The sequence below is a fragment of the Rhinoderma darwinii genome, chromosome 4 (genome assembly GCF_050947455.1).
Source record: "Rhinoderma darwinii isolate aRhiDar2 chromosome 4, aRhiDar2.hap1, whole genome shotgun sequence".
NCBI lineage: Eukaryota > Metazoa > Chordata > Amphibia > Anura > Rhinodermatidae > Rhinoderma > Rhinoderma darwinii.
The window spans coordinates 151195783-151218910 of NC_134690.1; the positions used below are offsets into that span (position 1 = coordinate 151195783).

General features: G+C 42.6%; 1 protein-coding gene across 3 annotated transcripts in view; it reads right to left on the reverse strand.

The window, feature by feature from the left end:
* The window catches only part of LOC142759488 (T-kininogen 1-like), a 45383-nt gene that overhangs the window by 16642 nt on the left and 5613 nt on the right, over window positions 1-23128 (reverse strand). For 2 of the 3 annotated variants that reach the window (XM_075861692.1, XM_075861691.1), the window contains 7 exons: window positions 21502-21589; window positions 14735-14907; window positions 10295-10405; window positions 5484-5568; window positions 3494-3639; window positions 1935-2042; window positions 1061-1153 (listed from right to left, as the gene is read on the reverse strand). In XM_075861692.1, the coding sequence (XP_075717807.1) occupies window positions 1061-1153; window positions 1935-2042; window positions 3494-3639; window positions 5484-5568; window positions 10295-10405; window positions 14735-14907; window positions 21502-21589 (804 nt within the window). The remainder of the gene's footprint in view (window positions 1-1060; window positions 1154-1934; window positions 2043-3493; window positions 3640-5483; window positions 5569-10294; window positions 10406-14734; window positions 14908-21501; window positions 21590-23128) is intronic. The other variant, XM_075861693.1, reaches the window with a different exon arrangement.

Genomic DNA, 23128 nt, shown 5'->3' on the forward strand with positions numbered 1-23128 from the left:
GTAGCAGCCGCTATGGCTGCTAAAACGGTAGTTACGCCACTAATTTCTGTCACTTCCTCACATACCTCAGGACTGATTTCTATCCTATGTAAAACTAGCCCACAGTTCCTCCACAAATAGACATTTTTATTTAGTGAAATGAGAAAGAGACCTTAACCACCACCGTTAAGAATTGACAATTGCACGGTCAACGAGCAATTACCAACCATTCTGAATGATACCACTACCGGCTCTGAGAAAGGCTGGTGTCCTTGACTTTCCTACCCTCATCCTAGCTTATAACTCACGGGTTCTTAGGGGTTCTTCCCCTGGGACAGGATACCCCCCATTTTTTTTTCTTCTGTCCATTTCATCTTTGCTTTTTTTATTTACTTTTTTCTTCTCTGTCTGTCCCACTAGTGTGTTTATACTTTATGTATCTGTTTATTGCTTTTACTGTATCATAAGCACTTGTGTAGCTATTTGTTTTTCATCATGTTCTGGTAAAAAATTAAATCTAGAAAGAAAAAAAATGGTTGCAAAGGTTAACATATCCTTTAAGTCATTTTTAAACCATGCAACTTACAGTCAATAAACATGCAAGAATTAATGCTCAATTTAGATGTGAAGTACCAGGTCTATTGTATGATAGATACCAATGGTGCCCAGTGGATGCCATTAACTTACAATGGGGGGGGGGGGGGGGGGGGGGTTGCTACATTTTGACAGCAGGAATAGCACTGCATGCAGCACTATTTCTCTCATAAAGTAGTATGCAGTAACTGTATTTAGCACTATATGTTTATTTTAAAAGGGTTTGCAATATACAATAACAGTCTATAAGAGCGATATGCCTAAAAAAACAAACCCTTTTAATATTTACAATACAATCTACTGTGCATGTGACCATAAGTAAATGACTGAAAGACCATAAAGTTCCAATTAAAGTGCAGCTCATGTCCGAGTTATTTTTAATGATGAATGATGGGAAGTACGCTGTTAATGTAGAAATAAATATAATAATAAAAATGTAACACTGCATCAATGTTAAAAAAAGAAAATCAAGAAAAAATACACTTACCATAAATACTGTTGCTTTCTGACATTGAGGTGCTGAATGAACATTGATTGTCTTGTCTGTAACGTTTATTTTAGTTTTACAAGACTTGCGAGCCTAGAACGAAGCCAAAGGGGATGTCAGGAAGAAGCAGTTATTATTAAATAGATCTTTCTAACTTTATTTTTACAGTGCTAGGAATGTAGTTAGCAATATAAACAATTAATTCTTTCAACGGGTTGTCTCAAGAAAAAAAACACCTTATCCATATGTCATAGAGGAGGGTCTTCCCGCTCAGGGCCCTCCTCTATGAGCAGATCTGTGAGCGCCGATCTGTGCTGCTTAGGCAAGGACAATTTAGCCTAGTTTCTAGTTTATACTAGATATACAAATTTACAGATATACCATAAAATACCTGTGAAGGGAAGTAAGGCTCTGTTCACACTGGCGTCGGCATTTGTTACGCGTGAGATGTGAACATAGCCCAAGCCTGATCATGTGTTTTTTTAATGCATAAAAATATACACAACAGAAGCACAATTACTGTGCATATACATGTCCCTGGGCATATCATGCTATGTCAACATTGCTGGCACCATCCAGAGAATTGGAAAACGGTGCACAGTGTATATCCTGCTGCCTGCCGTCTCACAGCATAAAGGCTCACACACAGGGAAATGCTGCAGCTGCATCACCCCCTCCCCTTCTCCCTGTCTTCTATTTACTTCTAGACAGATTTTTTTTGAGTACTGACAAGATTTTAGAAAATTCCCAAATGCCAGTTGGTGGGGAAGATCTATCTATCTATCTAGCCACAGTATACATCAGCAGTAAGTCACAAATTTCTTATGAAAGCATTTATGTACGTGAATGTGTCAAGATATACAGGTTAACTTACAGCGGCTTCGATTAATTCACATCCATCTCCCAAAATTGAATAGTCAGGCTTGGAACAGTTGGTTGGTCCTATTATAAAAGTTACCTCATATAACTCTCTTTGAAAACCCTACAGAGTAAATAATAGATATAAATATGTAAATTATTAGCAGTTATTTTTACTTAAAAAGGGGGTACAAAAATCTTAGCTTTACATTCGGGTTTGCAGTGTTTTTGACTAAAGCACTAGTTTGGTTATCTTTGTGTCGGAAAAACTGGCATGAATGAAATAATGGGATTATTGGTAAACTTCTGCAACTGAATAACAATATAGTAACTCTTAGGCCCCATGCACACATCCTTCACCGTTTTGACGTCCGTTGTGACATCCGTGTGGTTTCCGTTGTCACTCTGCGTCCGTTCCGTTGTTCCGTTTTAAAGGGAACCTGTCACCAACATTTCACCTATTGAACTTTACTTATCCCTCACTGGCTGCTGCTATCAAAAGTTCATTGCCGTTTTCCCCTCTCCTAAACTCCTCCTCCGCCTGTAAATAACGGTCTGCAAACATTTTGCGCCTTTTATCGTAATTATCCGGTGTCCCTTTGTGCGCACACACCAGAAGGGAACATCAATGCACAAGCGCAGGATTTTGTGTGCTGGGGAAAGGCGAGCCGCTGTCAATCAAAAGTAAGGAGGCGGGGTAAACTCGGAAAGACTTGAGGAATGAAGATATGACTCTTTTCAAACGCAGATATGACTCTTTTATTCTCATTAGCATACGGTGTGGAGACACTAAAAAACAGAATACTGAAGCTACAGAGCCGACTAAGAAGACAATTATAAGTTATATAGAAATGATTTTTCACCCACTACCACCTGGTATTGCTGGTTTAATAGGTGAAATGCTGGTGACTGGTTCCCTTTAAACGGATGTTGTGTTTCCATTTGTCTTCCGTTTTAAACAGTCCATTATAATCCATCTTGTGTGCTGAATGCAGGGAACTTTGGCACGCCCTGCTGTTGCTTAGCAACAGATCCGTGAAAAATGCATGGCACACGGATGCCTTCCGTGTGCCGTACGTTTTTTGGGTGGACCCATAGACTTCAATGGGCCCCACGGTCACGGAGCGACGGACAAAAGTAGGACATGCACTACTTTTGACGGAACGGATGAACGGAACTGTCAAAACAATGGAAGTGTGCATGGCACCATAGAAATTAATGTGTCATTGTGCTCTCAGTTAAAAAAACGGATAGCATCCTGAAGAAAATAACTGAAGTGGGCATGAGGCCTAATAAGGTATATTTTTGCCCCTTGACTATACAGAGCTATTTTGTGAGTCATGGGTTAAAATTCACAGTCAAAATTCTAGGTATTTATGTAAACATGAGATAGTAGTTATAGACTATGGACATAGCATTTTGCTAAGTAGAGGAATATTATTTATTATTGTAGAACAAATCAACCAAGAAAATTTACCAACACAAATTTGACAGTTCAAGATGTAGGAAATATGAAAGTGGTTGTCAGAATGAGACAAACTGAAGATTAAATTAAATATATATATATACACTGACCTTTTTTACAGCATTTTCAACATAGGCGACATCATAAAGTTCTGTGTGGTTGCTATTGAAGTTGTATTCATCCATGACTTGCACTAATAAAGACAGTAGCTCCGGGTCCTCTGGATGCACCGCCACCGGGCAGTTAATACAGACTCCTGGGGATTAAACCATTCTTTGCAATAATAGTATATAGTATATAGTATATACTTTCTATGAAAGTATAAAAGTCCAAAACTCAAAACATAATTTTACAAGGAATCAGATGAGGTGAAATAAGACCTCTGTATTTGCACCACACAACCTGGGAGGTTTTTATGGCTATGAATAGTAAACTTCTGGTTGATAGCTTCCATCCAGGTACAAAATAGGGCTAGGAAATAAAAAATGTCATCATAATAAAATTTAATTATTTTAAACACGATATAATAATAGTGATACATGCTTCAATTTCTAACTTCATTTTAGAGGGAATGCAAAAAAACATTTAAAAATGCATAAAAAAAAAACTACAAACTTTAAGGGCTCGTTCAGACGTGGCAGAACTTTTCCGCTGCAAATGTTGCTGCAGATTGGTGGCAATTACGCAACGAAACTGCAGCAACATTTGCATATTTGACAGGTAATTCAGACGTTGCGGATATCACAGCGGACTTGCCACAGATTTCAGTTTTTGCATTGCAAAGGCTGAAATCCACAGTGAAATTCCACTTCTCTGCATCATAATGTGCATGCTGCAGAGTGAAACTAAGTTACTCAGGGCACGGCCAGACGTGGCAGAGTTTTTCCGCTGCAAATGTTGGTGCAGATTTGGGGCAATTACGCAAAAAGAATCTGCACCAACATTTGCATATTTGACAGGTAATTCAAACGTTGCAGAAAACACAGCGGACTTGCCACAGATTTCAGTTTTTGCATTGCAAAGGCTGAAATCCGCAGTGAAATTCTGCTTCTTCTCCGCAACAGTCAGTGCATGCTGCAGAGGGAAAATTCTGCACCGCAGCCTATGGTCCGCAGCAGCGTTTTCCGCCACGTCTGAACTAACTTGCCTAAAAATGTATAGAAACAACTGTAAAAAACGGCCGCTGGAGAATTCCACTGCGGACTGTCCGCAGCGGAATTCCACAGCAATTCCACCATGTCTGGACGTGCCCTTAAAAATGTATAGAAACCAATGTAAAAAATGGCTTTAGCAGATTTCCACTGCGGACTGTCCGCAGCGGAATTCAACAGCAAATCCGCCACCTCTGAATGCCCTTACTATAAATGCAGCTGTCAATATTGGCAAAAAAATTATTAAAGTATCTTTGCCATCTGTATATGAATAGAATGAACATGAGCAGAATTAATATGCCGAATAGGTAGGAGGGGGGGGGGGGCTCCTCACTCGCTCTCACTAGAGGCACGGCCTACACGTTTTAGGCCTTAAAAACCGGACAATTTTTCATTCATATGAATGTCCATATTGCGTTTGTGTAGCTTCTGTGTGTCATCCATTTTTCTCATCTGTTTTTCTCCTCTGCAGGCACTTCCTGGTTTCACTTTTCCTTTTTTTTTCTGCATTATTTTAACAACTGATTCGTATAAAACGGACAGCACACAGATGTCGTCCATGTGATGTCCGTTTTTTTCATGCACACATAGACTTCAAATGGTGAGTCTGGTCTGAAAAAACGGACAGGAATAGGACATGCTGTGAGTTTCTTGCAACGGACATGTGCTCCGTTGAAAAAAAACAGATGCGTGAAATGCTCCATTGACTTATATGGGTCAGTGTGCTATCCATTGCTGTAACGGACAGCACACAGTCGAGGAATAAGTTGGTGTGAATAAGGCCTTACACATGTTCATGCAATCTTCTCCTCCTGACCTGATGACCAGGGTTTGAAGGCATGGCTGAGATACTGTGATGGATGTAGAAATACGGGAAACTTCTACTGTCACTATATATGTCTAAAGGGGGCATCAGGACAAGCCTTGCTTCCCCTGCATTGACTCTTACCAGTGTCTGATTTGCACTCCAATAAAGGATAATGAACCTTGTCATCTGGAGTCACATGCACCTGGGCGTTACATTCTATAGATTCCTGAAAAAAAGAGTTTTCTTCCTGTTATAACCCATTTACATGTGATGATTCATACATTTCTGAGTGATTGTAATGATAATTGCAGAGTGTAAATGCACAAATATCATTTATCATGGACAAAATAACTGGTCTTTCATGCATAAAAATTATCATTATTGTTTGTGAAATTGTAAAATGTAAATCTCCCATCTTTTCCTGTTAGGATGTATTAAGACGTTGCAGTTGAGGTATGGTTAAAACCATATTAAAAACCGCATCCAAAATCCGCATGCATTTTTACCGTGATTTGGTGCATTTTGCGTACTTTATAGACAAGCATCAAATTGTGATAAAAACGCATGTGATTTTTGGATGTGGTTTGTTTTTTTACACTCCTAAAATCTTTGTACACCATTGGGGTTATTTTTTTAAAAAAACATTTTTTTTAAAATTGAAATGCATTTATTTAGTGATACCATAATCTATAATTATCACCAGTTCACAGGATAGGTGATAAATATCTGATCAGTGGAGGTCCGACCGCTGGAACCCCCAATGATCACAATAACAGGCTTACCTTGCAGTCCCTGTGAGGCCCATATGAATGGAGCGGTACTGCGTAGGTAGTGCTCGGCAGCCCCATAGAAATGAATTAAGGGGTGGCCGAGCAAGCGCAGTACCACTCCATTCATATGGGGCTCATAGACATCGCTAGATAAGCCCGTTCCGGTGATCGGTGGGTATCCCAGTGGTTGGACCCCCACCGATCAGATATTTATTGATTATGGTAAAACCCCTTTAACTTTTGTAATTGACTTTTATTTAAAAAAAACTCACAGTTTCACTTCTGCAGCTTCTATGTATTACAGTACATAGAATCTTCAGGAAGCAGTTATGAGCCGAATCCATCAGTGAGCTGCACTGACGGCTCGGCTGACAGCTGCGCCTGGGTGGTACTGAGCGATTTTCTAAGTTCAGTTCCTATCAAGTAAAAGTGAACTGAGCTTAGAAAATTTCCTTTGTTAGATATATTAGTTTTGATGCACAACATTCTAAATTCTGTCAGTAGGAGCTCAAAATCTGACAACACACTGACTCTTTCTCCGCATGTTTTGTTAGTGGTAATTTGTAGTCACATTTTGTAATCCACCTGTCAAAATGTATAATGTCATGAGACAAATCTCATCAAAGGTAGACTTTTGCTTTAAAGGCGTTGTTCACTCTCTGTGCCCTGACATGTCATAGATTGAGGTCCCTTCTAAAGCCTTTGGAAAAAATGAGGCTGAAGACATGGGTCAGAAGGATCATGCAAGTATCTGGGTTAATGTAGTTAGGGGCAGTAGAAAGGCGACCAAGAAAAGGAAAGCCAATCCTGTTTCTGATATTCCAAGCAAAATTGCCAAGTTGGGTGATGATGCGCGGGTGTCTGTCTCAGAAATGGCAGCCCTAGTGGATACTGATCTCCCTAACAGCCGGGAGAACAGCCCAGCTAGCAGTGGGCGGAATGGTAATGCAGGTAAGGCAAGACAATTGAAAGTTGTAGGGGATTCTATAATCAGGAAGACGGATAGAATAATTTGTCGCCAAGACCGCCTCAACCGAATGGTTTGCTGTCTCCCTGGTGCCAGGGTTCGGCATGTGGTGGAACGGGTGGATAAATTACTGGGAGGGGCTGGCGATGATCCAGTTGTCGTGGTCCATGTGGGAACCAATGACAAAATAAATGGGGTTCGTTGTGCTGGGGGAGAGAATTCTAGCTGGGGTGGCGGAGTATTTAAACTATGGCTGAGGAGGGAGGTCAATGTACAAAATAAAGGGGTAGTTAGGTTATAATGGCAGATTTTAATTACCCAGATATTAATTGGTGTCATGGTTCGGCTTTATCTGCAAAGGGGAGAAATTTCCTCAACCTGTTGCAATAACATTTTATGTGCCAGTTTGTGGAAGACCCGACTAGAGGTGAAGCTCTGTTGGATCTGGTCATTTCTAATAATACAGAGCTTGTTGAGAACGTCAATGTTCGTGAAAACCTTCGTAACAGTGATAACAATATAGTTACATTTTACCTATACTGTAAAAAACAAACACAGGCTGCGAGGGCAAAAACACTTAATTTTAAGAAGGCCAATTTCCCCAGAATGGGGGCTGCAATTCACGATATAGACTGGGAAGAACTAATGTCAAATAATGGGACAAATGATAAATGGGAGATTTTAAAATCTACTTTGGGTAATTATAGTGCAAAATTTATTCCTATAGGTAACAAAGAATAAACGACTAAAATTAAACCCCACATGGCTTACACCATCTGTAAAAAGGGCAATACATGACAAAAAAGGGCATTTGAAAAATACAAATTTGAGGGTACAGCTGTAGCCTTTTTAAATTATAAAGAGATTAATAAAATCTGTAAAAAGGAAATAAAATCACCAAAAATACAAAATGAAGGGCGGGTGGCCAAGGATAGTAAAAGAAATCCCCAAAAATTCTTCAAGTATGTAAATGCAAAAAAGCCAAGGTCTGAACAGGTAGGACCCCTAAATAGTGGTAATGGGGAGTTGGTGACAGGGGATCAAGAGAAGGCAGAATTACTAAATGGGTTCTTTATCTCTGTATATACAACAGAAGAAAGAGCAGCTGATATAGCCGGTGCCAGTGCTGTTAATATATCAGTTGATATACTGAATTGGATGAATGTAGATATGGTCCAAGCTAAATTAAATGAAAAAAATGTGCACAAGGCCCCGGGACCAGATGGGTTACACCCTAGAGTTCTTAAGGAGCTTAGTTCAGTTATTTCTTTCCCCCTCTTGATAATATTTAGATATTCTCTTGTGTCCGGTATAGTGCCAGGGGACTGGCGCAGGGCAAATGTGGTGCCTATTTTCAAAAAGGGCTCTTCCCCGAGTAATTATATACAACATCCATCGTTGGGAAAATGTTTGAGGGGCTATTGAGGGACTATACACAGGATTATGTGACAAAAAATAGTATTATAAGTGACAGCCAGCACGGTTTTACTAAGGACAGAAGTTGTCAAACCAACCAGATTTGTTTTTATGAAGAGGTGAGTAGAAGCCTAGACAGAGGGGCTGCTGTGGATATAGTGTTTTTCGACTTTGCAAAGCCATTTGACACTGTCCCTCATAGACGTCTAACGGGTAAATTAAGGACTATAAGTTTAGAAAGTATAGTTTGTAATTGGATTGAGAATTGGCTCAAGGACCGTATCCAGAGAGTTCTGGTCAATGATTCCTACTCTGATTGGTCCCTGGTTATAAGTGTTGTATCCCAGGGTTCCGTGCTGGGACCACTATTATTCAACTTATTTATTAATGATATAGAGGATGGGATTAATAGCACTATTTCTGTTTTTGCAAATGACACCATAGTATTGTTCAGTCTACTGAAGATGTTCGTAAAATTGCAAGCTGATTTGAACACACTAAGGGTATGTTCACACGCTAGACTAAAAACATCTGAAAATACGGAGCTGTTTTCAAGGGAAAACAACTCCTGATTTTCAGAAGTTTTTTAAGCCACTCGCGATTTTCGCTGCAATTTTTATGGCAGTTTTTGGAGCTGTTTTCTATAGAGTCAATGAAAAACGGCTCCAAAAACGGCCCAAGAAGTGACCTGCACTTCTTTTTCGCAGCCATTTTTCAAAACGGCCACGTAAAAAAAGGGCCCATCGGAACAGAACGTTGTATTTCCTATTGAAATCAATGGGCAGATGTTTGGAGGCGTTCTGCTTCCGATTATTCTGCCGTTTTTCAGGCATTTACTGCCTGAAAAACGGCCGAATATAGGCCGTGTGAACATACCCTAAGTGTTTGGGCATCCACTTGCCAAATTAAGTTTAACGTAGCTAAATGTAAAGTTATGCATCTGGGTACCCACAACCTACATGCATCATCTGTCCTAGGGGAGCTACACTGGGGGATTCACTTGTTGAGAAGGATCTGGGTGTACTTGTAGATCATAAACTAAATAACAGCATGCAATGTCAATCTGCTGCTTCAAAGGCCAGCAAGATATTGTCGTGTATTAAAAGAGGCATGGACTCGCGGGACAGGGATGTAATATTGCCACTTTACAAAGCACTAGTGAGGCCTCATCTAGAATATGCAGTTCAGTTCTGGGCTCCAGTTCATAGAAAGGATGCCCTGGAGTTAGAAAAAATACAAAGAAGAGCAACGAAGCTAATAAGGGACATGGAGAATCTAAGTTAAAAGGAATGATTAAAAGAATGAAACCTATTTAGCCTTGAAAATAGACGACTAAGGGGGGACATGATTAATTTGTATAAATATATGAATGGCACATACAAAAAATATGGTGAAATCCTGTTCCATGTAAACCACCCTCAAAAAACAAGGGGGCACTCCCTCCGTCTGGAGAAAAAAGGTTCAACCTGCAGAGGCGACAAGTCTTCTTTACCGTGAGAACTGTGAATCTATGGAATAGCCTACCGCAGGAGCTGGTCACAGCAGGGACAGTAGATGGCTTTAAAAAAGGCTTAGATAATTTCCTAGAAAAAAAAAATATTAGCTCCCATGTGTAGAAATTTTTACCTTCCCTTTTCCCATCCCTCAGTTGAACTTGATGGACATGTGTCTTTTTTCAACCGTACGAACTCTGTAACTATATAAATATGTAACTATGTAACTGTTTATTGTTCTGTGTCTGGATGGTATCAACCCATATATTTTCTTTGAATTGGTCAGTGTCAGAGATAAGCACTTACTCCTCCTTTGTCTATTTTGCATTCCTTGGAATTCTTGTTTGTGAAATTAGATTTTGAGCAGTTTGTTTGTCTGATTAAATATTGTATGTGGTATTTCCATCCAAACACCACCTGAAACACAAGGAGAGAAAAAGGTCATTTGACAGCACTGATAGTATGGGGACACCCCAACTAATTATTGAGTTCAGGCATTTCAGTCAATAGAAGCATAAAATCAAGCACACAGCCACGTGGTACTGTCATTGGATGCCACCTTTGCCACATGTCAGTTCATGACATTTTTGGAAAATGTCTTAGGCCTCGTACACTCTTCCTTCACCGTTTTAGCGGCCGTTTTTGACGTATCCGTGTGCCCGCTTTAGAACTCCCTGCATTTTCCTCCTGTCCGGCCTCCTGGGATGACGTTTCATCCCATGTCACCGCTGCAGCCAATCACAGGCTGTAGTGGCGGTCATCCCGGACTGGATGACATCAAAAGGCCGGCTTCCAGGGATGACGCTTCATCCCACGTGACCTCCTCTGCTGCCAATCACAAAGTTGGACATGCTCTACTTTGGATCGGAACGGAGCAGCGGGACCGTCAAAAAAACAGAAGTGAGCATGGCCCCATTGAAATGAATGGGTCAGGGTGCTAGCCGTCAGAAAAACGGCTAGCACAATGAAGAAAAAGACTGAAGTGGGCATGAAGCCTTAGAGTAAGCGAGGTTCATAAAGACATGTTTTGACGAGTTTGGTGTAAAGGAATTCGAATGGCCTGTAGTGAGCCCTGACCTCAACCCCATTTTACACCTTTGGGATGATTTGGAAATGATTGCGAGCCAGGTCCTCTCGTCCAGCATTAGTGTCTGACCTCACAAGTGCTCTTTTGGCTGAATGGGCACAAATTCCTACAGATACACTCCAAAATCTTGTGGAAAGTCTTTACAGAAGAGCAGAGTCCATTATCCACAAAAGGGGGCCCAAGCCCATATCTTTGCCCATGGTTTTGGTGTGGGATGTCCAACAAGCTGATAGAGGTGTGATGGTCAGGTGTTCACATACTTTTGGCCATATAGTTTAGATTTAAAGGGGTTTTCCGAACTTTGACTTTGATGACCTATCGTTAGTATACAGTAGGTAATCAATATCAGATTGGTGGAGGTCCAATTCTTGGCATCCCCCACTGATCAGCTGATTGAAGGGGCCGATCCCATATAAGGTCACGGCCCCTTCAATCAGCTAGTAGCTGCGGGTGCAGGGGGTCAGACCCCCGCTGATCCGATATTGATGACCTATCCTAAGATCAAAGTTCGGTAAAACCCCTTTAACATGACGGTATTCGATGATTTGTAGTAGTGGTATCAGAGTCAACCACTAGAGGCTGCTAAAAGCTTACTTTATTTTTCTGTGCTATTATGTGCATCTTAACTATCAAAGAAGAGCACATTTGTAACCTAATTCACATTTTGTCAGTTTACTAAATTGTTCACAATGCTCCTGGCATAGAACATAGTGGGAGAACTGGTTTGGCATATGGAATCCGACAAAATAAAACTTCATTCCTTCAAGGGGAATATCTCCGTACACAAGGAATCTGACAGACTTGTTTATGGAGATATTCCCCTACATGCAATACAATTTTATTTTATGCCATAAACGTGTGGGTTTGGACAACCCCTTTAAGATGGCCATATACCTTACATAATAAAACTGCCATTCAGTGTACAACTGCAGTTCTAGCTCATACTACCTAATACATTTTCCACAAACATCATTAGGTACAGTTCTTCAAAATCCCAGAGGCAAAGGCTGGTCAAGTATCATGAGCATGCTGTATTAAAATGTCTGAATTTCCAGCAATCAGCCACTTGTACCATAAATGTCAGATTATCAACGAAAAGGCCAACAAGATGGATCAGATTTTCAATGGATTGTTGGTTGGTAATGTTTTGAGACTGTTGGTTGGTCTCTTGGATTAAAAAATATATGGCTGGTAGTGAGACAGTCTATGGCCAACTTTAGGCAATGTCCACACAACATATTTTCAGGCGTATTTCGCAGCGTAAAATGCTCGTATTACGCTCTGAAGTACATTTGAAATATGCCTGAAAACAGCTTTCCATTGACATAGGAAATACGTTGTGTAGTTCATACAAGGCATATTTTTACGCTGCTGAATTATAGAGAACACCTCATAGAAATACGCTTCCACAAAAAAAAGTGTTTTAGAAGCTGATTTTTCCCATTTCACATCGACACTTGAAAACGCTTTTCAAAAAAATCAGCTACAAAAACGCCTGAATTTCATAGATTGTAGTGTTATTGCAGCAAAAGATTTGCAACACAAATTTACCTGCGGTGCGGATTCTCAATGTACCGCATGTAAATTTCTCTTGCGAAAAAGCAATTCCAGATGGACATTCCGCAGTGTTTACGCTGTGTGTGGACGTATCCTTTCATGTAAGGTATCCTTTCAAGGGGGAAATTCGCATTGAACATCCAGAACAAAATGAGCATGCTGCAGATTTTAAAATCTGCACTATGCTCCACTTTCCGTGCAAAAAATATTCAGCAGCATGTGGATGGCATTTTTTAAAATTTCAATAGTTTTCCTCCCGTAAATTATCAGCAGATCCTTTAAGTCCTTTAAGTTGTGAGGTGAGGCCCCCATTGATTGGACTTGTTTTTCCAGCACATCCCACAGATGCTCGATCGGATTGAGATCTGGGAACTTTGGATTCCACGTCAACACCTTGAACTCCTTGTCATTTCCTCAAACCATTGCTGAAATTTATTTGCAGTGTACATTATCCTGCTAAAAGAGACCACTGCCGTTAGGGACTACCGTTGCAATGAAGGGGCGTACTTTGTCTGCAACACTGTTTAGCTAGGTGGTACTTGCCAAAGTAACATCCACATGAATGCCAGTACCCAAGGATCCCCAGCAGAACATTGTCCAGATTATCACTACCTCCGCCAGCTTGCCTTCTTCCTATAGTACATCCTGGTGCCATCTCTTTCTCAGGTAAGCCACACACACGCACGGGCATTCCACATGATCTAAAAGAAAACGTCATTTATCAGACCAGGCCGTCTTCTTTCATTGCTCCATTGTCTGGTTCTGATGCTCACGCTGAAAGAGCTTTCGGCGGCAGACAGAGGTCAGCTTGGGCATTCTGACTGGTCTGCGGCTACTTGGCCCCAAAAACACAAAGCTGGGATGCACTGTAGGTTCTGACATCTTTCTATCACATCCAGCATTCACTTTTTCAGCAATTTGTGCTACAGTAGCTCTCCTTTGTCTTCGCTCCCAATGCACATCAATGAGCCTTGGATACCCATTACCCTAACACCGGTTTACTGGTTATCCATCCTTGGACCACTTTCGGTAGGTTATTAGCACTTCTTACTGGGAATACCCTACATGACCTTCAGTTTTAGAGATGCTCTGACCCAGTCATCTAGCAGTTACAATTTGGCTGTTGACAAAGACTCAGAACCCTACACTTTCCCATTTTTCCTGCTTCCAACACATCAACTTTAAGAACTGACTGCTCACTTGCTGCCTAATATACATCCCACCCCTTGACAGGCACCATTGTCACGAGATACTTAAAGAGGCTCTGTCACCAGATTTTGCAACCCCTATCTGCTATTGCAGCAGATAGGCGCTGCAATGTAGATTACAGTAACGTTTTTATTTTAAAAAAACGAGCATTTTTGGCCAAGTTATGACCATTTTTGTAGTTATGCAAATGAGGCTTGCAAAAGTCCAAGTGGGTGTGTTTAAAAGTAAAAGTCCAAGTGGGCGTGTATTATGTGCGTACATCGGGGCGTTTTTAATACTTTCACTAGCTGGGCGCTCTGAAGAGAAGTAACATCCTCTTCTCTTCAGAACGCCCAGCTTCTGACAGTTGATTCTGCAGCAGCATCAGCGTTTGAAGGTAAGATCGACTTACCTGCAAACGCTGATGCTGCTGCAGAATCAACTGTAGCCTCTGGTGCCGATGTGGCCGTCACGATGCAGGACCTGTGAGTGACGTCACAGATCTGCACTGTCAGAAGCTGGGCGTTCTGAAGAGAAGAGGATGTTACTTCTCTTCAGAGCGCCCAGCTAGTAAAAGTATTAAAAACGCCCCGATGTACGCACATAATACACGCCCACTTGGACTTTTACTTTAAACACGCCCACTTGGACTTTTGCAAGCCTCATTTGCAGAACTACAAAAATGGTCATAACTTGGCCAAAAATGCTCGTTTTTTTAAAATAAAAACGTTACTGTAATCTACATTGCAGCGCCTATCTGCTGCAATAGCAGATAGGGGTTGCAAAATCTGGTGACAGAGCCTCTTTAATGTCATTCACTTCACCTCTCAGTGGTTTTAATGTTATGGCTGAACATTGTATGTTTCCTCTATGCAACTGTTTCTTATTGATAACTTAGGATGTACTGTACAAACCTGTCGTGTGGCATTCACAATAGACTCCAAATCAAAGTAGAATGGATGATTTGCATCTGTGTTTACTTGTTCTATAGTTGAAAGAACAAAGCACAGCAATTCCTTATTTTCTTTATCTATGGGCTGGGGACACCCAAGACACGGGCGATGGACAGCGGTCACAGGAGTCCACACTATAGCCAAACACAAGAATTAAAATTAATATATCGGTACAGACAATAATTACAATAATAATTTTAACCACTTCCTGACCAGGAGCTTTACCCCTTCTTCCTGACCAGGCCCATTTTTAAGTTTTAGCGATGAGCAAATTGTTGTTCTATTATTTTCCAACCTACGTGTATTTGGTCTTGTTTTTTTCATAACATATTGGGCTTCCATATTGTGTAAAAAAAGAATAGATATACACTACCGTTCAAAAGTTTAGGGTCACTTAGAAATTTCCTTCTTTTTTAAAGAAAAGCACAGTTTTTTTCAATGAAGATAACATTAAATTAATCAGAAATACACTCTATACATTGTTAATGTGCTAAATGACTATTCTAGCTGCAAACGTCTGGTTTTTAATGCAATATCTACATAGGTGTATAGAGGCCCATTTCCAGCAACCATCACTCCAGTGTTCTAATGGTACATTGTGTTTGCTAACTGTGTTAGAAGGCTAATGGATGATTAGAAAACACTTGAAAACCCTTGTGCAATTATGTTAGCACCGCTGTAAACAGTTTTGCTGTTTAGGGGAGCTATAAAACTGACCTTCCTTTGAGCTAGTTGAGAATGTGGAGCATTACATTTGTGGGTTCGATTAAACTCTCAAAATGGCTAGAAAAAGAGAGCTTTCATGTGAAACTCGACAGTCTATTCTTGTTCTTAGAAATGAAGGCTATTCCATGCGAGAAACTGCCAAGAAACTGAAGATTTCCTACAACGGTGTGTACTACTCCCTTCAGAGGACAGCACAAACAGGCTCTAACCAGAGTAGAAAGAGAAGTGGGAGGCCCCGCTGTACAACTGAGCAACAAGACAAGTACATTAGAGTCTCTAGTTTGAGAAATAGACGCCTCACAGGTCCTCAACTGGCAGCTTCATTAAATAGTACCCGCAAAACGCCAGTGTCAACGTCTACAGTGAAGAAGCGACTCCGGGATGCTGGCCTTCAGGGCAGAGTGGCAAAGAAAAAGCCATATCTGAGACTGGCTAATAAAAGGAAAAGATTAATATGGGCAAAAGCACACAGACATTGGACAGAAGAAGATTGGAAAAAAGTGTTATGGACAGACGAATCGAAGTTTGAGGTGTTTGGATCACACAGAAGAACATTTGTGAGACGCAGAACAACTGAAAAGATGCTGGAAGAGTGCCTGACGCCATCTGTCAAGCATGGTGGAGGTAATGTGATGGTCTGGGGCTGCTTTGGTGCTGGTAAAGTGGGAGATTTGTATAAGGTAAAAGGGATTTTGAATAAGGAAGGCTATCACTCTATTTTGCAACGCCATGCCATTCCCTGTGGACAGCGCTTGATTGGAGCCAATTTCATTCTACAACAGAACAATGACCCGAAGCACACCTCCAAATTATGCCAGAACTATTTAGGGAAGAAGCAGGCAGCTGGTATTCTATCTGTAATGGAGTGGCCAGCGCAGTCACCAGATCTCAACCCCATAGAGCTGTTGTGGGAGCAGCTTGACCGTATGGTATGCAATAAGTGCCCATCAAGCCAATCCAACTTGTGGGAGGGGCTTCTGGAAGCATGGGGTGAAATTTCTCCCGATTACCTCAGCAAATTAACAGCTAGAATGCCAAAGGTCTGCAATGCTGTAATTGCTGCAAATGGAGCATTCTTTGACTAAAGAAAAGTTTGAAGGAGAAAATTATTATTTCAAATAAAAATCATTATTTCTAACCTTGTCAATGTCTTGACTATATTTTCTAGTCATTTTGCAACTCATTTGATAAATATAAGTGTGAGTTTTCAAGGAAAACACAAAATTGTCTGGTTGACCCCAAACTTTTGAACGGTAGTGTATATATATTTTTTTTTAAATATGGAAGGAAAAATGGAAAATAAAGTTGAAAAAAATGTGAATGTGTGATTTTACCGGCACCCCTGTCGATCGGCTGTTTTGAAGGGGCACAGTGCTTATACGAGCGCTGCATCCACTTAATTTACTGCTCACACTGTGAATTGCGGACACACTTGTAACGGCGATTCACAGTATTAGTCTTCTACCATTCAAGTGTATACTGTAATATTGTGAACCGCCGCTACAAGTGTGTGCGCGATTCACATTGTGAGCAGTAAAGGAAATGAAGGGGAACCGACGATGGTACGAGCATCGTGGCACCTTCAAAACAGCTGATTGGCGTGGCTGCGGGGAGATGGGCCACCACCAATCAGATATTGATGGCCAAAGCTCTATTCACACGACAGGCTCCGAGTGTCGGCCGATAAAAACGGCCGTTTTTCCTGGCCGTTTTGCATCCGTTCCGAACCGTTTTTCCGTTTTCAATGGCTGATTTTGACCCGTTTTGCATCCGTTTTTTCCGTCATTTTTAAAATCAGATGAATTTCATTTTTAAATTTTGCCACACACTTCCCTCTGTAGATAATGCCACACACTGATCTCTGTAGATACTGCCACAGCCCAGCTGTAGGTAGTGCCACACAGCCCCCCTTGTAAGTAGTGCCACACAGCCCCCCTGTAGGTAGTGCCACACAGCACCCCCTGTAGGTAGTGCCACATAGACCCCTCTGTAGGTAGTGCCACACAGCCCCTGTAGGTAATGCCACACAGCCCCTGTAGGTAATGCCACACAGCCCCCTGTAGGTATTGCCACACAGCCCCCCTGTAGGTAATGCCACACAGCCCCCCTGTAGGTAGTGCTACACAGCCCCCTTGTACATAGTCACCCCCCATAGATGGCACCCCCCTACCTTCCTGTAGGGGATGGCTCCAGGAGAAGTCCCTCACTTCACTGTCCATATATGGACAGTGAAGTTGAGGGACTTCTCCTGGATTGGAATCCCCGGCCACAGCGGTGGGGATTCCGCTTCAGAAGTCCCTGACGTCACTGTGTCCATATATGGACAGTGAAGGCAGGGACTTCTCCTGGAGCGTAATCCCCGGCCACAGCGCTGGGGATTCCGCTTCAGAAGTCCTTGATGTCACGGTGTCCATATATGGACAGTGAAGTCAGGGACTTCTCCTGGAACGGAATCAACAATCACCGGCCGTGTTGCCGAAGCTGTGGCCGGGGATTAAGGATTCCGCTCCTACAGGGAGCAATAAAATACCCTCCTCCTCCTCACATGCACTTCGCACTGTGAAGAGGAGAGAGAGCGAGCGATGGAAGACACGGCCGTCAATCGGAACTCATTCAAATGATGGCCGTGTATTACCCGACCCCATAGACTTCAGGAGAACGGCTGAAAATAGGGCATGTACCATTTTGTGACGACCCGGTTTACAGTGAATTTGCAGTAAATCCGCCACATCTAACGTCACCCTAAGGCCCAATTTACACAGAGTTTTTTTGTTGCTGACTTTGACGTGGAAACCGCATCGGAATCAGCACCAATATACAGCCGAAATTGTTGTTTTTTCCCGGGCGGCTGAGAGGCAGAAAAAGCGTTTTACGCCCGCGTTCCTCAATGGCCTCAGCCGAAAAACACGGCAAAAAAGTGCAGGCAGGTCAAAATCTGAAGCCTGAAGGAATTTTGAGCCAGATTTTTTTTCTGCCTGCAAAATACAGGTACAAGTACAGGTTGTCCGACCAAAGATCGCTATGCCCCATAGCCTACACCGCAAGCAATGAAAGTCAATATGGTCGCGTTGCGACCTGCAAGTAACTGCGACACGACAGTTTGGATTTCTTGCAACTGTCATGTTGTGGCAACTTGTGCGTTGCGACTCAACCGCATTGATTTTTGTAACATGCAATGTAGGCTATGGGACATAGCGATCTTTGGCTGGTCGACCTGTGTAGTGCGTGGCCAACGTCGCCGTGTAGCAGATAGACAAATTTATTTATAGAGAAAATTTTTATTGAAAAACAAACAAAAAAGGTGTTTGTGTGTTTTTATTTTTTTTCCATTACATTATTCTTCTCCGTCTCTGGCAGTCTGCCAGAGAGGGAGAAGATTCAACTGGTGATCGCTGTGACAGGCTTTCACAGCGATCACCTGACAGAGACTAAACTGAAGCTCGGCGATACAGCTGTCTCTAGACAGCTGTATCATGGAGCTCCTTACCGTCGGCACGCATATGATCGCTGTGAACCGTCGGCACGCATATGATCGCTGTGACAGGCTGTGATATCAGCTGTCTCTAGAGTAAGCGCCGCTGCTCGGAGCAATGTGATCGTTGTGACAGGTTGTCCCAACGATCACATGACCGGAGACCACGCTGAGTGGTCTCTGGTTAAATTTCCATGATACAGCTGTCTAGAGACAGCTGTATCACGGAGCTAAAGGTCACCGAGGAGCGGCAAACCTGCTAACTCTGCAGGACATTCTGTAATGGCCCTGCAGAGTTAATTGCGGACCGCCCGGACGTTTATAGCCTTTGGGTGGTCCGGAAGTGGTTAAACTATGTATACATTGACTTTTTATTTCCAGTATTTCTGCCTGTTGTTAGTTTGTGTAGCAGTTCAATATTTTTGTAATTACTCTTATTACTGTTTAATTCAACAAGACTAGTCATGTTAAAGAGGATCTGTCAACAGTTTATTAATTCCCTATCTCCTAACTAATTTAATAGGCGCTATGATGCTGATAACTACAGTGTGATTTTTTTTTCAAAAACTTTTATTATTTGCAAAGATAAGAGCATTTTTCTAAATATGCTAATAATAGCCAGATAGGAGGTGACTTTTATTTTCACTCTGGGCGGTGTAATGTTTTCTGTATGACGCTGTCCGATCAGCATACAGCTTCTGCCCCTTCCCTGCCCAGCAGCACAGTGTGATCTTATAGTATAAAACTTCAATTCCCGACTGTGTATTCAACTGGTGATGTCTCAGGTTGTTTCACAGCTAGAATCTCATCTTTCACATGCTACTAGAACCGAAGTTTTTTTGACAAAATCAATAGCGCGGTCGACTGCGCTATTGATTCCTTAAAAAAACTGAACCCTTTCCCAACGGTGACAAACGGAAACCATTAGCAAAGTATCCGTCACCATTGAGATCAATGGTGATTCAAATGGTAGCTATGGTTTCCATGTGCCTTTCCGTTGAGGAGTTCCACAGACGGAAAGCTCATTTAAAAAAACAAATAAATAATATTTCTGAGCATTGAGCGCTCCGCTCCTATAGAATAATATACCTCTTGTTTTAAAAAGGATCTTTCAGCTCTCCTGATATGTTTGTTTTAGTAAATACTTGTATTTCCCATGACATATCAATGCTTACAATTCTGCATTGTGTCATTCCTCTGTTATTTCTCCTGGAAATGTATGAATAAATGTACAACTTTGTGTTACTATTCCGCTTGTCAATAGGTTGTGTCTCTGTATAGTGTAGCACTGATTGATTGGATACAAAATATTATTTCACAAAATATAAAATTATTTGTAGACATGCAACAAATAGCATATTAGTACATTTAATTTAAAGGGGTTATCAAACACTATGAAAAATACAGAAAAGTACCTGTATGTGACTGAGTGCTCACCAGGTGATGCCACCATAGTTCAGAAGTAATTATTTTTCATTCTCTTACCGAGCTCTGTACAGCATCTCTGTTTTGATGCTGCTAGAGCTTGCTGTGGGAGAGATTACGATGTAGAGGACTACAGTTCCCATGATTCCTCTCTCTTTTTACAGACATTGCCTCTATTTACAGCTGCCTGCATGCCTCTCTATTATAAAGTATAAGGTAGTGCTATTACTCATTGTCTGCTAGTGATACACAGATCTGCTGTTATCTACTGCCCAGCATGTGAAACACGATCCTTCAAACGACAGGGAGGGGGGAGAACAGGGAGCAGTGGAGATAAGAGCCATGTGATGTGTGACATTTTGTACTTTAGAAACAAAGAGAGTGGGAGATGTGGAGAAAACCACATGTTAAGAGAACAAGATGTAACACAAACGGATAAACACTAGGATGATGGTTATTTGACTACATGTGAGACAGACTCACAGAGGCATTTCAGCTACAGACAGTACATTAGTAAGTGACTAATCTTACTGCAGTTAAGGGGTTTTCCCATCAGGGACACTTATGACATATCCACTGGTTATGTCATAAATGTCAGATAGATGAGTGTCCCACCTCTGGTACCCGCACCTATCTCTAGAACGCGGCCCTCTAAACCCCGTTCTACCGCTCTGTGTTGCATCTGAAGCGTGTGATTTCCGACCATGAAGAAGAAAACAGCGTAGCACACTGAGCTACGCTGTTTCCGTAACTCCCATAGGTGTGAATGGCACTAAATTGGTTTACGAAAGCAGCTACGCTGTTTCCGTGACTACCATTCAGTTCTATGGGACTTACAGAAACAGCGTAGCTCAGCGAGCTACCCTGTTCTCCTCTTCATGGTTGGGAATTACACGAGTCAGCCGAAAAACAGAGCGGTAGAATGGGAATAGGGGGCCCAGTTCTAGAGATATGTGCAGGTCCGAGAGGTGGGACCCGCATCTATCAGACATTTATGACACATCCTATGGATATGTCATAAATGTACATGATGGGAAAACCCCTTTCAACCATTTGCACATGATTTTTAAAGACTGTATAAACTGTTTAAAACTAAATTATGTACCTTCAGGACTGCTGCAATTTTGAGACTCCACACTTCTGAGCTTCAGATCTTTGTTGTATAGAACATGTGCTGAACACTTGGATTGATGCTACAAAAGAAACATGTTTATTTTCTACAATACAAATTATTTAAATGCAGTTAATATTTAAACAACCTACCATGTTGCAAGTTTTAATATGATTTACGTTATTATTTAAAACACACAGTGGCGTAACTACCGCTATAGCAGCCGTAGCGACTGCTACGGGGCCCGCGGCATGAGGGGGCCCGTGTCGCCCGCCGGAGGCTCCGCTAGCAGCCGCTATGGCTGCTACAGCGCGACGCCACTGAACACTACGGCAGAGCAGGGAGGTATCTCCCCGCTCTGCCATTAAACAAAAGACATGTATCCCCTATCCACAGGACAGGGGATACATGTGTGATCGCTGGCATTGATAGGGAGAACGGGGGACTGAAAGTCCCCTGAAGTTCTCCATCACAAACCTCGGACTTCCGGGGTCTGTGTCGGGAGCTCCGTAGAAATTAATGGAGCGCCGGTCGCGCTTGTGCGCATGTGTGACCAGCGCTCCTTTCATTTTTATTGAGCTGCGCAGACGCCGGAAGTCAGAGGTTAGTCATGGAGAACTTGGGGGGACTTTCGGTCCCCCGTTCTCCCTATCGCTGCCAGCGATCACACATGTATCCCCTATCCTGTGGATAGGGGATACATGTCTTTTGTCTTTTCACACTGTAGGTCACATTTTTTTGGGGGGTTGGGGACGCTGTATAGCGTTCCCTAGAGAGGGGGGCTATATTGCGTTCCCTACAGGGGGGGCTGTATGGCGTTCCCTACAGGGGGGGCTGTATGGCATTCCCTACAGGGGGGGCTGTAAGGCGTTCCCTACAGGGGGGGCTGTATGGCATTCCCTACAGGGGGGGCTGTAAGGCGTTCCCTACAGGGGGGGCTGTATAGCGTTCCCTACAGGGGGGGCTGTATGGCGTTCCCTACAGGGGGTCTGCATGGCGTTCCCTACAGGGGGGGGCTGCATGGCGTTCCCTACAGGGGGGGCTGCATGGCGTTCCCTACAGACCCGCCCTGTAGGGAACGCCATACAGACCCCCTGTAGATAACGCCATACAGCCCCCCTGTGGATAGCGCCATACAGCCCCCTCTGTAGATAACGCCATACAGTCCCCCTGTGGATAGCGCCATACAGCCCCCCTGTAGATGACGCCATACAGCCCCCCTGTGGATAGCGCCATACAGCCCCCCTGTGGATAGCGCCATACAGCCCCCTCTGTAGATAACGCCATACAGCCCCCCTGTAGATAGCGCCATACAGTCCCCCTGTGGATAGCGCCATACAGCCCCCCTGTAGATAACCGGATAGGTCATCAGTATATGATTGGTGGGGGTTCGACACCCGGACCCCAGCACTAATCAGCTGCTCCTGCTGCCTCCGGGAACGGGATGTCTATGCCGGAGGCAGTGGGCTTTGGTCACGGAATAGCGGCCGATCTAAAGTACTGCAGCTCTGCTCCTATTCAGGTGAATAGGGGCAGAGCTGCAGTTTTGCAGCACGGCCGCTATGCAGTGTACGGAGCCAAATGCTTAGAGCTCTGCACACTGCATAGTGTGCAATGACAT